The 16,878-nt window shown below is 54.9% G+C and overlaps 6 protein-coding genes across 6 annotated transcripts; 4 read left to right on the forward strand and 2 right to left on the reverse strand.

The window, feature by feature from the left end:
- Window positions 1-479: 479 nt before the first annotated feature.
- INS49_008627 (uncharacterized protein) lies at window positions 480-1,493 on the forward strand (the record flags this gene model as incomplete). Its single annotated transcript, XM_043169366.1, has 2 exons — window positions 480-1,319; window positions 1,482-1,493. 2 exons carry the CDS (start codon window positions 480-482, stop codon window positions 1,491-1,493), a joined length of 852 nt encoding a protein of 283 aa, XP_043027046.1.
- Window positions 1,494-3,071: 1,578 nt separating this feature from the next.
- Window positions 3,072-5,107, forward strand: INS49_008628 (uncharacterized protein; the record flags this gene model as incomplete). The annotated part of the gene is made up of 5 exons (XM_043169367.1): window positions 3,072-3,124; window positions 4,028-4,120; window positions 4,219-4,331; window positions 4,405-4,898; window positions 4,970-5,107. The coding sequence occupies 5 exons, from the start codon at window positions 3,072-3,074 to the stop codon at window positions 5,105-5,107; spliced, it is 891 nt and encodes a 296-aa protein (XP_043027047.1).
- Window positions 5,108-6,482: 1,375 nt separating this feature from the next.
- On the reverse strand, window positions 6,483-7,655 carry INS49_008629 (uncharacterized protein; the record flags this gene model as incomplete). The annotated part of the gene is made up of 1 exon (XM_043169368.1): window positions 6,483-7,655. The coding sequence occupies one exon, from the start codon at window positions 7,653-7,655 to the stop codon at window positions 6,483-6,485; it is 1,173 nt and encodes a 390-aa protein (XP_043027048.1).
- Window positions 7,656-9,132: 1,477 nt separating this feature from the next.
- On the forward strand, window positions 9,133-11,719 carry INS49_008630 (uncharacterized protein; the record flags this gene model as incomplete). Its single annotated transcript, XM_043169369.1, has 2 exons — window positions 9,133-10,041; window positions 10,094-11,719. 2 exons carry the CDS (start codon window positions 9,133-9,135, stop codon window positions 11,717-11,719), a joined length of 2,535 nt encoding a protein of 844 aa, XP_043027049.1.
- A 493-nt stretch (window positions 11,720-12,212) lies between these two features.
- Window positions 12,213-13,615, reverse strand: INS49_008631 (uncharacterized protein; the record flags this gene model as incomplete). The annotated part of the gene is made up of 2 exons (XM_043169370.1): window positions 12,213-13,379; window positions 13,415-13,615. 2 exons carry the CDS (start codon window positions 13,613-13,615, stop codon window positions 12,213-12,215), a joined length of 1,368 nt encoding a protein of 455 aa, XP_043027050.1.
- A 1,611-nt stretch (window positions 13,616-15,226) lies between these two features.
- Window positions 15,227-16,833, forward strand: INS49_008632 (uncharacterized protein; the record flags this gene model as incomplete). The annotated part of the gene is made up of 3 exons (XM_043169371.1): window positions 15,227-15,231; window positions 15,562-16,204; window positions 16,351-16,833. The coding sequence occupies 3 exons, from the start codon at window positions 15,227-15,229 to the stop codon at window positions 16,831-16,833; spliced, it is 1,131 nt and encodes a 376-aa protein (XP_043027051.1).
- Between the last annotated feature and the right edge of the window lie 45 nt (window positions 16,834-16,878).

Raw genomic sequence — 16,878 nt, forward strand, 5'->3', positions numbered from 1 at the left:
CATCCCTAACCCTGGTTTGCAACCACTTTCTGGAATGCTTAAATAGCCAGATTTCTTTTGTTTCCTCCTTCTAAACTACTCTTAGGAGATAGACGCTTTTACAATCATGCTTTCAAACCCTCACGGCACTTGTAGCCTTCCACACAACGTCTCGTGGTGCGGCGGATAACCGAGTCCGGTGACCTCAACCGCAGGCTCGGATACTGTTGGTCCCCCGATGTCAGCCAAGTCCAATATACAGTGACGCCTAATGCCTGGAAAATAAAGCTGCGCTGCTGTTGTATGATTTCTAGATGTCCTAGCTGTATGCCTTTTTGCTCACCAAACATTGGATTCATCGATTTCGGAAACTGCCTTGCTTGATCTTTCTCGACCGTTCACGGAGCGATTGCATTATATTAATTGCACCTCCTTTCGTCTTCTATGTTAATATCACCTGGCACACTGTCACATCCAACTGCTCGTGGCCAGATATCAGGATGGCGCCGCGCCCAACGCTGAAGAGCACTTTGACCCAGGCATTCCCACCAAAACCCAAGTTCACTGAAAAGGAACTACCAGACCTCAACGGCAAGATCTATATCATCACGGGCGCCAACACGGGTACTAGGAAAGAACTGACCCGTCTGCTCTATGCAAAAAGTGCCAAAATCTACATGCTAGCCCGTTCAGAAGAAAAGACAAAATTTGCGATTGCAGATATCCAGAAGACTATCCCAAAGTCCGCTGGCTCCCTGCACTACATCAGGCTGGACCTCGCCGATCTGAGCACCATAAATCAGACGGTGCAGCGATTTTTGGAATCCGAGACCAAGCTGCACGTCTTATTCAACAACGCAGGAGTTCTGTCGGGCACGAAGGAGATGGCACTCACGCCCCAGGGCCACGAGCTTCACACAGGGGTAAACGCCCTCGGCACGTTCCTCCTCTCGCGGCTCCTGACCCCAGTTCTCACCGCGACCGCCCGCTCAGAGCCCGCCAGCACGGTGCGCGTCGTCTGGACATCGTCGTCGGCAGCGGAGATGTTCGCCGAGGAGAGGGTCGGCGTCAGGCCCGAGACGCTCAGCCCGGAGGCCCAGGAGCCCAGGAGCGGAATGCAACGGTGCTGGTACAGCAAGATCGCCAACTGGGCGCACGCGACGGAGTACGCGCGGCGGCACCAGGCGGATGGCGTCGTCAGCCTCTCGCTGAACCCGGGGAACCTTCAGTCGGACCTTTACCGCGACCAGGGCTTCTTCTTCCGCATCGCGGAGAGGCTCTTCATGTACCCGCAGCTGAACGGGGCGTACACTGAGCTGTACGCGGGGTTGTCCCCTGATGTGAATATCTCTAACACTGGCTGTTGGGGTGGGTGTCTATCTCAAACTGCATCCTTGTTTCTCTCCCTCGCGATCTGAACGTTTCTGCAATCGCTCAAATCTGCGAAATGCATTTCTAATTGTTCTTGTTACCTGCAAGAAACAATGCATCACTGAGTACAGGACATCATCTAATCCACTGCAAACGCCATAAATTAATCATCATATTTTTTGGTGTATTTTGGGTGATTATGAGAATAATTGACTTGAAATATTGTTTAAGCAGTGTACAATTAGGCATGTAGTGGGTGCTACTATGTGAATATTCCCCGATTTGCACTCATTGAAATCAAGTTTGGGCCAAATAGAAGCCAGGTGATAACACCTGGACAATTGTTTCAATACTGATATAGACTTGATTGCTGGCCGTTAGGACACATTAGTCACGAACAGTCGGGAATTAATTTGTCTTACCGACAAACTTCTTCCCCTGTTGTCTTTCTTAGCTAAGCCTACTACCGTCTCATTAATACTATTCCTACTTACAGAGATAGATTATTTACCCTTATGCTTATCTTTGATCCGAATCTTCTTCCGGTTTGCGACTTCACTCAACACATCACAGAAGACTAATCAATAACGAGCCTTTGGGCGGTTTTATGATTTAGAATAGTGTAGGTTGAACGGACAACAAAAAGATATGCCAGATCTTTCAACGCAACTTTTCTATGTATGGCCACGTAAAGTCTCCTCATCCGAACAAAAAAACTTGCCAAGGCTTTGCTCTAGCAGCCTTTATGCGACATATTAATGTCAAATTTTGGTCGATTCAAACTGGGCTCAAATGTTGACGGACAACGCGAGATGCCACCATAGCATTAGACTTCCCTCCGTTACCGAACTTAAGGACCCGGCGTGAGTAGTGTACAACAGTCGAGTCAGGCACATCCTCTCAGGCTGTTTAGACGTAATACCGAGTACCTGTCTCTCTGGAGTGTCTGGGGACGATGACTCGACCAAATGGAGCAAGATTCTCCTTTCGTAAGCTGTCCATGTCAGGTGGCACCGGGGTGATCTGCAGCCGAGCTCTTGTCTGAGGGCAGCCATGTTATGGCAAAATGCTCGGGCGGCTTTACTGGCCCCTGATCGAAGGTTGTTGGGATGTTGTGTGACAATGACAGATAACGAGGATAGATTGTTACTTAGCACATTAGACGTGGACTTGTTGGCCTCTTTTCTTTCACACACACACGCTCTCTCTCTTCTTGGTGTCTACTTCGCAGTGTCCGAGTGCCTAGTCCCCGGATGAAGTCTGCAGGGTGACGACTTGAAACGCAGGGCGAGGTGACCAGGGTCCTGTCCCACAAAATATGCGGGACGCTGAATTCCGCCCCCCCTGGTAAAGAAGATGTGATGATTTTTCTAGGAATGGCTAGCGGTCCCACCTTTTTATCTTAGCGCTCCTTAGCACTCCTTGGCATTCAAAGTCACTTATCAAAACGCATCTCGCTCATTCTAAGGAACATAAAGAGTACCGGGTTGGGCCTCAAGTGGTGCTCGGCGGTACCTCCCGGCACCGTCCATCCTCGCCCCAGCCGGCCCTTTCTTAATTTAATTGCCAGCCTGGGAAAGTGATTTTAATTTAAAGGGTTTGAAGGGTATAACATGAATGCCCTGAGATGTTGATTTTTGGAGTGGGTCGCGCTAGCCATTCCTGGAAAAATCATCACATCGTCTTTACCAAGGGGGGCGGAATTCATCATTCCGCAAAATATGGTCCTGTCAATAACACTAAGCGCAAAGATCATGCACACCCACACCGATATGTAGACGTAGAAATATCATGGCGTGCTTAGGCCGTCGATTGTTACTGTTAGGTCCGTGAAGTGGAGAGTACCTCCTACCAAGTCTGACCTGTAGGAAAATGTTGATAGTCTTGACCCTGAGCTGGCCTCTTCACCCAGAACCTGGTTGGCCGGCGGCATGTTACCGAGGTGCTCGGAAACAGCTCCAGAGTACAGAGTTGCAGAGGCACACAGGCCCCACAGCCCACAAACCCCACCTTGTGTTGGGTGGGAGCTACAGGTACAGATCGCTAGTGGTTTTGCGGGTGGGCCCACGGTTCCGACTAACACGACCTAGATGGCCTAGTCCCTGACGGCCCGCCATCCCAAGCTAAGCTCCGGCTCTGAATTGGAAAGGACAAGGTGTCGTTAATCCACAGCTTCCACTGACCCTCGCCTCGGACTTGAATACTTACTTTTGCCTTCTCCGCCTCGACAGCTCACCACACACACACACACACACCATCGCCAGAGACAGCCTCTCTCTCTGTCCTTCCACCTCCCCAGCCGTCAGGGTCCAGTCCAGTCTAATTCACTCAAGGACTGATCAGTTGCCTTCATTGATAAACTGCATCTTTTTTATCCTTTGCTTCGAACATCGCAGCCCAGACTGGGTCTTGTCTGTGGTCCACCACGTCATTCGGCTTTCGTTTTTCCTCGAGCTCCTCTTCCGGTCTGCTGTGGCGCCTCCTGTTTTGGTTCGTACCACGATCACGACCACGACTGTCCGTCGCACCAGCAGGTCTGCCTCGGGGATCAATCTCCTTCCTCTTCTCTGCGGTAGAAAAGAAAAGGGACAAGGGAGCCTTTCGAGATGGCCACAATGCGAGGAAATGCAGGTGGCTACGGCATGGGAGCACCAAGCTATGGCGGAATCAATAACAGCCCCTCCGAGGGTGGCAACGCTCTGGACGCCATCAGGCAACAGACCAGCAAGATCGAAGACTTTCTCGATTCTGCTGCCGAGCCAGTGAAGCCGTACGTGAACCACACCGGGCGCCCACAAGGGCCAGTGCGAGCCGTTACTTGTCGGCCAGCTGTGGAGCTGTGAACAGGTTGCTAACAAGTCACCACAGGTACATGCCTGCAATCGGCCGGTTTCTCATTGTCGTGACGTTCCTCGAGGATGCGCTGCGCATAATAACACAATGGAGCGACCAGATTCTGTACCTGCACGACTATCGCCACAGTACGCACGCCCAATCCTCCAGAACCGGGAGTTTCTATATTTGGCAACAATTTACTGACTTTGTGTGCCACAGTTCCCAACGGGCTCACCCATCTCTTCCTAATCGCCAATGTTCTCGCAATGGTCGCTTGCTCCGTACTCGTCATCGCCCGCCGTCACTCCGAATATGCCGTCGCCGGTCTCATCGGTGTTGTCGTGACCCAGGCTCTCGGCTACGGCCTGATCTTCGACCTCAACTTCTTCCTGCGCAACCTGTCTGTCATGGGCGGTCTCCTGATGGTCCTGTCAGACTCGTGGGTCCGAAAGACCAAGGCCTTCGCCGGCCTGCCCCAGATCGAGGAGAAGGACCGCAAGATGTACTTCCAGTTCGCTGGTCGTGTGCTTCTCATCTTCCTCTTTGTCGGCTTCGTGTTCAGTGGACAGTGGTCCATCTGGAGGGTACTCGTCTCCGTCATCGGCCTGGTCGCGTGCGTCATGGTTGTGGTTGGATTCAAGGCGAAGTGGAGCGCCACGCTGCTGGTTTTCATCCTGAGTGTCTTCAACGTCTTGGTGAACAACTTCTGGACTGTAAGTTGCTGCACCCTCAATGTGGCGTTCTCTTGACTCCGAAAGACAACGTACTGACAGTAATCCCACAGCTTCACGAGCACCACCCCCACAAGGACTTTGCCAAGTACGACTTCTTCCAGATCCTCTCCATTGTCGGCGGTCTCCTGCTCCTGGTCAACAGTGGACCAGGCCAGTTCAGCATTGATGAGAAGAAGAAGGTGTACTAGGCCCGTCGAGGCTTTGAGCAGTCACAGCTGGGGCGGAAGCGCCAGCGGCAGTAGAGGAGTGGATAAATAGTTCGGGAAGCTGAGATCTCACGAGTCGATCCAGTGTGTAGCGGATCGGGTCTTTTTCTAGCACGGCAAAGTTGTGGGAAATCACCCCCAAAAGGCGTTCTACGGTTGAGTGGGCAAAATCGATACTACCGTGCATAGTTGTCAAGTCCCAATCTACGCTCCGAGGTGTGACGTTGCCATTGCTGCGTCGAGGAGAGGATAGCCGCTTCATCTCCCGCCCTTTCACCGCGCTGCATCGATTCATGCTCGTCGCTGGAGGCCCCGCTTCACGTATGTAGTTGAAACAAAGTTCGACCAGAGTGACAACGTGATGAGGAAGCTCTGCCAGTTTACATTATGGCTACACGGACAACGTCAAGGCAGACGGGCTCATCTCACTGGAGATTGATGAGAAAAGAAACGCCCGAAGACAACATGACTTAGCATGCCTCTCAAGATGATATAGTTGTATAGATCACTCTCAGTACAGTATAAGTAAAGCGGCACGTATTGCCAACTCATGTCTTCAATGCCATTTCTTGAAACTTTCTCATACATGAGAGCTTTATATCTGTGTGCTCAGGTACCACCGGCTGCGCAGAATTGCAAGGTAACTTAAGGTACCAGGGCCAGGACTCCCACGCGGCGATAACAGCACCCAGTACTTTACGGACACGCTTCAGGGCGCACTCTGAAGACTCAGACCTCAAGGCGTTGGTCACGTCAACAGTGGGACTTAGTAGACCACTCACTAAATGCACGGTAGTCCATCTGTGTGCTCACACGGACTTCTACGCTCAATCCTGATCATATATTGGCCTCTTCCGATTAAACAACAACCAACCTTCGCCTCAAGCAGCGCCAGCAACCATTCCAGCACATACGTGACACCGGGCTTCACCACCCTCGATCGCGGATGGCGACTATCACCGCATGCGACGGGCATGGCTGGGAAGTTTGACACCACCAGATCTTATGTCGCCGGCAGGGTTGTTACGGTCGTTTCTAACTTGGCCCAGCCAACGGTCATGCAGCGCGGGTGACTCGGGATAGCCCTCCGACTTGGCCTCCTCCGTGTGCTCTCAGGGCCGCTGGGGCCCTGTTGTCCCCATTCCGCGACTGACCGGGCTGTCGACTCAACGACGGTTATGATCGTGCATGTTTGACGGTCGCGTCGGCTGCATCAAGCCAATGCGGCGAGCACAATCGACCTCGTCAGGCCGTGTCTCGCTCAGGACCTCGATGCCCATATGCATTGCTGTATCCGGTCCAGCCGCTGCAGGGTCCAGGGGACCTGATGAAGTTGAAACAGTATTCAGTCGTTCCGTCAAGGAATATCCAATGATGCTATGGCGTCCTTCGCGATCTTGATTATCCTCTTGCAGTGCGGCTCTTCGCCGAGCGAATGCTGCGCGCGCACGCCCGCGGGCCCCACCGGCCCCGGCAAACCAGCCTCCAGCAGGGCATCAACCTCGGCATGCCGGGCTCGGCTCCTCTCCTCCAGCTGCGCGACAATGTCCTTGAGGCCCATCTGCGAGAAGCGCAGGGTCTTGCTCCCGGGGCCCTCTGGCCCGCAGTTCACGCCGTAGACGTCGACCTTGAGCAGGGCGCGGACGGTGAGCCGCCACATGGCCGGCTCGAGGGTCACGTTGTCGTACTGGCTGGCCGTGCTGCAGATGTTCTCGTCCGAGCCGAGCTGGCCCCACACGCCGCCGTACTCGGGCAGCGAGAAGTGTATCTGGCGGCGCTCGCAGATGGCGCGGGCCGTCTCGATCTCGATCATGTCGAGGATCCGGCGGTAGGCGTCGACAACGGATGGGAATAGCGCGCCGAGGATCATCATGTTCTGGAAGGACGACATGGTGATCCTCATGCTCTCTGTCAGCGGCGGGCAGCAGACCCGGCAGTGGGTGCTTTCGTGGGCTGCCTTGGTCGAGCTCCGGGCTGCCCGGATCGCAGGTTCGACCTCCGTGGGGAGATTAGTGAGGCCGTCGAGGGCAAGGTACAGGCTCGCAAGGCAGCCACAGGTCCCCGGTGCGGCTGTCGTGGATGTGTTGGCATTCTCAGGGGTTGTTGCACCCTGTGATGACAGGCTGGGAGTGCCGAAGCTGAGCGGCGGCGGGAGTTGCGCGCCTGTGCCGCTGTGCTCCGCTGGCGGTGGAGGCGGATAATGGTTGTCAAAGTTGATATCAAAGCTCCAGATATCCCGTTCTAGTGGGTTCATCTTGGGCTGCCACTCTTGTGCATGGAAGGGCTGGGTTGAGACAAAGTCCGGGCCGAGCAGGTCCAACAAGCCTCCATCGGAAGTAGCGCCCAAGCCCGGATCTATGAACGACGATGGGTCAAGGTCCATCAGCATGTCCGGTGCGGCCACCGTAGACTCCTCTGGCGTGGTACCGGATGAACCCTGCTGGGCCGGGGCACTTGTTGACACCGTAGGTGCCGGTTTGGCACTCGCACTCGTACTATCAGCATTAGGCTTCTTCCTCGGCCTGCCCATCTGCTTCTGGGCTGAGTAGTGGCAGACAATGCCTTCTCTTTTGCAGCGTGAACATCCATCCGGCTCCTTGGTACATGCAAGCTTACGAGAACCTACAACGGTGTCAGATGAAGGGTTCGTAGGGGATGAGGATGCACGTGGAATGAAAACGAACGGCAGTCATCGCAGGCTCGGTGCCTAACTGGGCCTGCTCCGGACGGGGGCCCAGTCTGGACCTTTGGCGGATTCGATAGAGCGCTCATGATATGATTTTGGGTTCCTGCACTGATAAGCAGTGCCCGTGGCAGAATTTACAGTATGTGGTGAAATAAACAATGGGCCTTCAGATATGAGTGTTTGCATGTATATATGGCTGTTGGTGAGTCGAGCATGGCAGGTCTCCAGGCTACCTTGAGTATATGTAAGCTGCGAGGGGCCCGTCCCTTGGCGTCAGGGGTGTGGGGCGCGCGGTGGTCCGTGCCCGTGGCCGCTCTGAGTACGTCTACTTGTCCACCTGGTCTGCTAAATATCTGACTACGTTTTTGAGATTTTCGTTTTTGAATCCATATGTTCGACATCTAAAGCAAACAAAATCGGAGAGGGTAGAATTCTGGATCATAAACAATGTTTTGAACTTCCAGCTGTGCTGCATTCTTTGACGTTTAAACTTCTCATGACGCCGCAAACTGGAACGTAGCTTTCGGTTTCGCAAAAACAAATGAAACGGCGGGCCAAGTAACTCAGCGAGACCAGCATCGATTGCTGTTGGGCAGGAGACGACAGGCTAGACCCGTCGCTGAAATATATAATCCATGTCCAATCCAAGCTGCTTCGCCCCTTAGTGCCCCATGATGGACGAGCACACTGTATGTTGGAACATGATCAAGATGCTGTACCTATGAATTTTGGCACGTGCAATGTTGGTTGCCGTCTGGGTTTGGCCTGCTGGCTTGAATTTGAATCAGACGCTCTGCCCACGATTGCATTTCCAAGGACCGACTAACCTGGCGTCATCGTTTCCCCATGAATTAAAATAAGGGGCATGTTGCTGCTCAGCACAAGAACTTGGGAATTCCAATCTATATTTCTATGCAACATGACGAGCCGGAAAGCTTCTCAGTGCTTAGGCCAGTGCACTGGATTTAAATGTCACGCTGTTTCCGTACGAATAGCAATCAGGATGTCTTTATCCCCCTGGGATTCAATGTGGGACTGTAGATACATTATCAAGACACCTTCTGGCACTTGTGCCGAGAGTGGGCCCAGCGAGGTGCTCGCCAATCCTGGGCTGAGTACCGTGTAAGCGAGCACCCCTGCAGCCAGGCTAGCCTAATCAGCTCACCGCCCAGATACCAAGCCAAGGTACAGATCGCGGCAGAAAAGGAAAAAAAGTTCCCAACTCCCTCTCAAGAGAAGGCTTCTTGCAGGAAGATTACGACCAACGAATTTGAGGTACCTACAGCAATTTGCTTCCACCTCACTAATGAACGGCATCACGATGAGGCTGAGGTCCGGGATCAAGACGCTATCGGCAGATGGCGTAATTCCCCAACCTGAGGTCGTGGAAACACCCCGCAAGGCCCCGACCCCAAAGGCCAACGCTTCCTCCTCGGCCAAGACAAATGCTTCGTCGTCCAAGAGCACTGCGTCTCCCGTAAGACGTGGTCGACCACCCAAGAACCGTGAACCCTCTCCCCTCAAGCGTAAAGCGAATTCGCCCGTGGAGGAAGCTAAGGAAGAACCTGAACAAAAAGCTGAAGATGCGGATTCTGACGAAGATGGGTTCGGAGACGCCCAGCTTGAGGGTGCACTGTCCGCAGGTGAAGACGACTCAGACTCCGAGCAATCCAGGAATGAGGCCGGTTTCGACGGCGAGGATGACGATGAAGAAGGCTCCGAGGACCCAGACGAAGACGATGCGCTTCATAGCGACGATATACCCTCTGACGACGACGATGGGTCCTCCCTGAAAGTGCCACCGTTGGAGCCCGGCCAGGAACCTGGGCTCGACCCACCCAACGCAAATCAAGAAGATGATGGCCTTCGTAACTATCGTGTCGAGACGGATGCCAATGGAAACGAGAAGTACGTCTACGATGAAATAGATGCAGTCTACGATTCGGACGACACCGATGCGAACGAGCCCGTCAACACGATTGGCAACATTGACCTCAAATTCTACGATTCCTATCCTCACATCGGATATGACATCAATGGCAAGAAGATCATGCGCCCTGCCGCTGGTGAAGCTCTAGATGCCCTCCTCGATAGCATTGAGGTGCCCAAGGGATGGACTGGCCTCACAGACCCCGCCACCGGAAAGCCTTTGAACCTCAGCCGGGACGAGTTGGAGCTCATCAAGAAGATTCAAACTAATGAGCTTCCGGACGGCTACAACCCATACCCTGTACGTATTGTCGCCATGCCGACAAGTTGAGATCACTGCTAACATCTCGCAGGACACCGTCGAATGGTTCACCAGCCACGAGGAGATCATGCCTCTGAGCGCCGCCCCGGAGCCAAAACGCCGATTCCTTCCATCCAAGAGTGAGCAGAAGAGGATCATGAAGTTGGTCCGTGCTATTAGAGAGGGTAGAATATTGCCATACAAGCCACCGGAGGAGCGTGAGGAAGAAGAAGAGGAGGAAGTGCACTTTGATCTGTGGAAGGACGAACAACCTAGAGATCCCCATGTTATGCACCTTCCTGCGCCGAAACTTGCGCCACCAGGTTACGATCTCAGCTACAACCCACCGCCCGAGTACCTGCCGACTGAGGAGGAGAGGAAAGCCTGGGAGGAACAGGACCCTGAGGACCGTGAGAGAGAGTATCTGCCCAGCAAGTACAACTCCCTACGGAAGGTTCCTGGGTACGATATGTTTGTCAACGAGCGCTTCGAGCGGTCTCTGGACCTTTATCTCGCGCCTCGCGTGCGGAAGAACAAACTCAACATCGACCCGAACTCGCTTCTTCCCAAGCTGCCAAGGCCGGAGGACTTGAAACCTTTCCCCACAGTCTGCCAAACGATATTTCGAGGCCATGAGGGCCGTGTGCGTACGCTGGCTGTGGACCCCAGCGGATGCTGGCTTGCGACTGGTGGTGACGATGGCACAGTGAGAGTCTGGGAAATATTGACAGGACGACAGGTCTGGAGTGCCAGGCTCAGCAGTGACGAGCCTGTCAATGTGGTCAAATGGCGGCCTACGAAGGACGCCTTCGTCCTAGCTGCAGCTGCTGAAGAGGATATTTATTTGATCGTTCCTTCTGTGATCAACCCCCAACTCGAGCAGGCAAGCCGGAACATCGTGGATGCCGGGTTTGGCTACGCGGCCAGCGGCAAGGCCTCCAACCCGGCGATCGACAAGACCAAGGAGCCAGCTGCGAAATGGGCGCGACCAGGTTCGAAGCTTGAGGACGAGGGAGTCCTTGTGAGGGTCACTGTTAGATCAACAGTGAAAGGGATAGACTGGCACAGACGTGGCGATCACTTCTGCAGCGTCTCACCAACAGGCCAGAGGAGCTCTGTCGCCATCCACACCTTGTCCAAGCACCTGACGCAGATACCATTCCGGAAACTCTCAGGTCTCGCACAAGCAGCACACTTCCACCCCTCGCGGCCTCTCTTCTTTGTCGCCACTCAGCGCATGATCCGCTGTTATGATCTGCAGAAGCTTGAGCTCATCAAAACCATACAACCCGGCGCACGGTGGATTTCATCTTTCGACATTCACTCGGGCGGCGACAATCTGATCGTTGGCTCGTACGACCGCAGGCTACTCTGGCACGACCTGGAGCTATCGGCGCGGCCACACAAAACCATGCGTTTCCATCCCAAGGCTATCCGTGCAGTCAAGTACCACAGGGATCTGCCGCTGTTTGCCGATGCTTCAGACGATGGCACACTACAGATATTCCACGGAAAGGTTGTCACGGATCTGATGGAGAATGCGACAATTGTGCCGCTCAAGACACTGAGCGGGCACAAGGTCGTCAGCTCGCTGGGTGTGATGGACGTCGACTGGCACCCGAGGGAGCCTTGGCTCTTCTCGGCTGGAAGTGATGGGACAGCAAGGCTCTGGATGTAGACATTGGGCCGAGGACGGGGAAAGTACACCAGGCTGGAGTGGGCTGTAAAGTAGGAAGACGGGGAGGGGGTGCTTGCTGGCTGGGAGGATGATGTATGCATGCATGTGCGTGGCGTTTACGAGAGGGCTAGGCCAAGAATACCACCAAAGACAAAAGTAACCGTCAGCCAGTGGCTATGTAGAGCCGTGTTGCTCCGTCACCTTCTTTCCGTTCCTTTCCCAGATCATTGGGCAAGTCCTTCGGAAGCTAAACAGGCATGTCATAGTCGACAACCAATGAGTACAAAACAACCAGAGGCTACATGCAGCTGAGGGTCCACCCGTGCAGCCTCAACTTCCTTGATTGCGGCTGATGGTCTACTTGGGCTATATTATATGAAGCCCGACTCTGACGTGGTCAGGACTCGACCCAGCTTACGGACTGTCTCTGTCTTTTCTCATCTTCTCCACGTTCTATGTGCTCCCCTGAACCTCGTCATGCTCGCTTCCAGCCTTATACTTCGTCGTCAACGCCGTCCTTGAACTTCTCAAACAGGCTCAGATCCACCGCCTGGGCCATGGCTACATACCCAGCCGGGTTGAGGTGCAGATAATCCCCACTGTCATACAGCGGATTCAGCATCGTCTTATTCGCAGGGTCCCTCACAGCAGCATCGAAGTCGACCACCGCATCGAACCGGCCCGAAGTCCGAATCCACTCGTTCACCCTCTGCCGCGTCACCTCCCTCGCCGGGTCGCTGTACGCCTGCACCGAGCTGTTCCCGCTGAAAGGCGTGATGGTCGCCCCAAAGACAGCCAGCCCCTTTGCGCGAGCCAGGCCGATGACCTGCGCGTACGCCGCAAGAAGCCTGTCGCCGATGGCCCCCTGCGCCGCGGCGGTCGCGGCCGCGGTGCCGATGTCGTTGACGCCCTCGAACAGCAGCACGTAGCGCACGCCCGAGTGCGCGAGCACGTCCCTGTCGATCCGCCCCAGCGCGTTGGGGCCCAGCCCGTCGGCGAGCACGCGGTTGCCGCCCGCGGCCTGGTTGACGACGGCGAGCCCGCGCTGCAGGGACGTCGCGTTGGCGGCCTGCAGCCGCCGCACCAGGTCGTCGGGCCACCGGTCGTTGCGGTCCGTCGTGCTGCCCCGGCCGTCGGTGATGCTGTCGCCCACGATGGCGAGGGCACCGGAGCTGGATGACGTGGGGAGGTAGCCCTCCACCGCCGAGATGAAGTACCAGTGCGCGCTGCTCTGGGTGGCCGGGTCGGTTGAGAGGTCCGCCGTGCCGGTCTGGTTGCCCTGCGCGTAGAAGGAGGTCGTCCTGCTGCCCGGGTGGCCCGTGATGCTGTTGGTTGTCTGCCCTGCCGAGAGGTACAGGGAGATGGTCAGGATCTGCTGGGCCGTCACCGGGTAGTCGATCGGATCTGAGATCACACGCGCCCCATTGGGGATGGTGAAGTTGGGCAGGCCGCCGGAGAAGGTGAGCGGCACCAGGGTCTCAGGCTTGATGGCAGCGGTCCCGGCCGAGCCGTTCAGGGGCACCGCGATGGTGGCTGCTGTGATGGGCAGGTCTGAGCCGCCAAAGGCGTTCGAGATGACGAGGCGGATTTTAGGGGCCGACTGTGTGAGGAAGATTGTCTGGCGGAGCGTGGCATCCTGGAAGACTACGCCCGTGGCATTCTGTTGGAACTGGTCAGCTTTTGTCACTGTCAAACCCGAGCGGCAAAGTGTCTCCGGAGGACACGGAAAATACTTGCATATGGTGCAGGAGGCAGGTTGGCCGGCTCGACGAGCTGGGGCATGGTTCCCCAGATGTCAACCCATTGGTCCTCTTTCTGCCTCTTGACGTATGCTGCTGTCCATGATTGGAACAGAAGGAGAGCCGCGAAGGCCACCTTGAACACAGAGCCAGCCATTGGGGATCTATACTGCAACACAACAACGCCTCGGGCAAGTATCCAACAGGACGAATGCGCACGACATTACTGGGACGATCGGACGAAGCCCGGGGCTCCGGTTGAGTTTATACACATGACGAAGCTTAAATGACCCCGTCCCGGCATTATGGAAACAAAATGTCATCTCGCGTGCGACATTAGGCTAAATTGCCCCAGGGCTAGAATCGACTATGCCCCTGAGAAGCTAAAATGGGGGTCGTGGGGCAGTGGACGACGACATCGCGGAGATGATCTGCGGGGTGTGCAGGGAAGGCTTTGGGGCGGGCAGCATGGGCCAGACTTGGCTTTGGCCCGAGTCACATTGGCTTCCATGCAGCCGAAGCTAAAGCAAGCCTCGCCATCTGTGTCCTCGCTCGGCGGTGAACAGACGGTGATAGGGATGTCCCGGCAGTAATTCAGGGGTTCTGGTTTGGAGAAAGTTGGGGAGAACTACATCCCATTCACTTAATGATGATTGCCAACTTGTCAGTCAGGGTGAAGAGCGTGGTGCCCACATAGAGTCTTAGATACACAGACATATGTGTGGAATTTTGCTCTTCCTTAAACCCACCAAATGAGCAAGGTGGTGTCGCCTGCTTATAGTCTCTTCACTTTGGTGTCCTGCTTGGTCTACTTTCTTTCCGTCCTTATTTACTTCTGCTGGACGTCGTCACTGCCACCATGTGCTCGAGGGTTTAGTCAGATGCGGCGTGCTGAGCGGTATGGTATAGGTGGATGCAGTAGAACAAAACATGGGGCATAAGTGAAGATAGTAGGAGTTGGAAATAAGTGAGATGTGGGTGGCTCCAAGGGAAGAAATTTATGGGGGAAAGGGAAGCAAACCCCACGTTTAAAGACAAACAAACAAACGGTACGGATAGACCAACCAACTAAGTGAACAGTGAATATGTTTGCAACCTCAGCTGCTTCCCTTATTCCTCCATCCAATGGGACCTAGAATTCACATGAAATGATGGATATACTTTTTGGTTTGCCAGCACTGATGCAGGATCAGAGGACCGATGATCAAAAACGGGACGGTGAAGTAATTAAAAGTCGAGCTAATCTGAGCGTGTTCATTGACTCGAGCTTCTGGTACGGTGAATAGTGGCATTTACTGGATCCTCCTGTCACATATCACTTCCCCAAAGACTTATAGCCTAGTTTGCCGGCCATTTCGTCTCCTGCTTTCTCTCCTTATTAGGTAGCCGAAACACAGCCTGTGTTGTGTCTGATTTCCTACCGCACTACAGATCTTATTTTGACTACCCAACTGCAGAAGGTCAACATCAACAAGACCAACGACAACTGCATGATACAGAAACCATGTCTTCTCAACTTTCTCCGTCCCCGTCTCTTCTTTCGTCACCCAGGACCACTCGACTGAAGGTCAACCATGCCGGGCTCAGTCATCAGGTCTACATCCCTCTGGGTTCCCACTCCGTGTCATTCCGCAGGGCTGTGAGAAACACCCAGGGCCTCGTCCACCACTCGAGGCATATCAGGAGGCACAACGCTGGATCAAGTGAGACCGCGATCCTGATGATGCTGGCCTCTGGAATTATCATTGGCTGAAGAAGCCGACGCCTGATGATGTGAGCCTCCTTGTTGGGGAGATGGTGCTTCACGGCATACTACCTGAGTGCTTCTCGGCGGATGGCGGGGACCAAGAAGCAGCAACGGCACGGATCGAGCCCTTCAATAGTGGGTTGCATAATGAACTTTACACACTTCGCTGTCGGTGCTGTCCCGCAAGCCAGGAGGAACAGGCAGCAGTGGCAGGCTCATCGCCACAGGATCTGTGGCAGTCCTCTTCCGGATCCGAGTCTCAACGGCCTCCGCCATCTGGAGGAAACACTCGCCTTGTTACGTTCAGAAGGGCACCATTCTCATCGAGGCCAGCCATCCGGTGACTGCATCGACAGGATTGGCAGTCTGTACTGGGATTTTGAGAAACATGATTTTGCCCTGGGCCCAGTCTCGGACCGCCACTTCATCAGAGGCCGGAGGATCTTGTACCATCAGAGGCATGATGGCGATGGTGGTGACCCAAGGCTTCCCTTGCTCCGCGGTCTCTTCCACTCAGTGAGCGAGTTTTCGAATGCGATTCTTGCCATGTGGCTGCGAGAGTCTAATGATGAGGCCCTCCGCGTCGACGACGACCAGCCAAAACTCCCGACGAGCCCAGCTTCTTCTGAGGCCAATGACACCACTTCGACAACGACCGCGACCACTGACTCGGTGACCGACACAGATGATTCCTCGGAAGATGGCAATCGGCCGCACTCCTGGTACACGAAGGCTGATGTAGAGACCGCTCATGACCAGGTCTCAAAGCTCCGTGATATCGTCGTACCGTGGCTGGTGGACAAGCTCACCCCAGAACAGCAGAAGCGAATGCGGACGTACATCTTCCACCCCGACCTCCACTGCTCGAACTTGATGATTTCGCGGCGGGCACAGACCCAGATCGATGGCGATGGCGATAGCGATGACATTAACGTGCTGGGAGAGGAGTATGCGATCCGCGCTGTTCTCGACTGGGAACATACAGTCGCCCTGCCGGACGTAAGTAGCTTCCAAATACCTCTCTCATCTGATGGAGGATACCATGTGCCTCAAGGCCCTTGCGAGGCAAATAACTTGGTTGTTCCTCCCCGTTGCGCACACACCCCCATCCCCGACACTCCAGTTGCTGACTCCGCATGTTATAGTACCTCGTCCACCCGGTCAAGGTAGGGATCTACTTCTGCGACGCCCTCCCTACTACAGAGTCCCCCGATTTCTCCCGCGCGACACACGTCGACAGGTGCCTAGGCGATGCGCCCGACGGCTGCCGCGCCGCACGGGGCCCATGGAGAGCTGCCGTTGAGATCCCCGCCGAGTCTGTGCCGGAGGCGCTCGTGCCGTGGCGCAGTGGCGACGATTCCCGGGACGATCCTGCCCCTGCCGGGGGCGCTGGCAGCGGTGGCAGCAGCAGCGTCGGTGGGGCCAGAGGGGCGGATCCTGATATGCAGCAGAGGGAGGCCACTACGCCCGGCTTGATGACCACGCCGCGGCAACTAACCAATGCCGAGGTGTTGCTTCACCTGGTCTTCGACGAATTGGACGTATCACCCGGGAGGTGGTCAGAGGATTGGGTCAACCCGCTTGTGGAGAGGGTCCAGGTTTATGTTGCGAATGAGGCAGAAAAGTGAGGGAAATGGTGTTGGTGGTGGTGTTGACCAGGTATTCTTTATCTT

The sequence above is a fragment of the Diaporthe citri genome (genome assembly GCF_014595645.1).
Source record: "Diaporthe citri strain NFHF-8-4 chromosome Unknown scaffold_3, whole genome shotgun sequence".
Taxonomy (NCBI): Eukaryota; Fungi; Ascomycota; class Sordariomycetes; order Diaporthales; family Diaporthaceae; genus Diaporthe; species Diaporthe citri.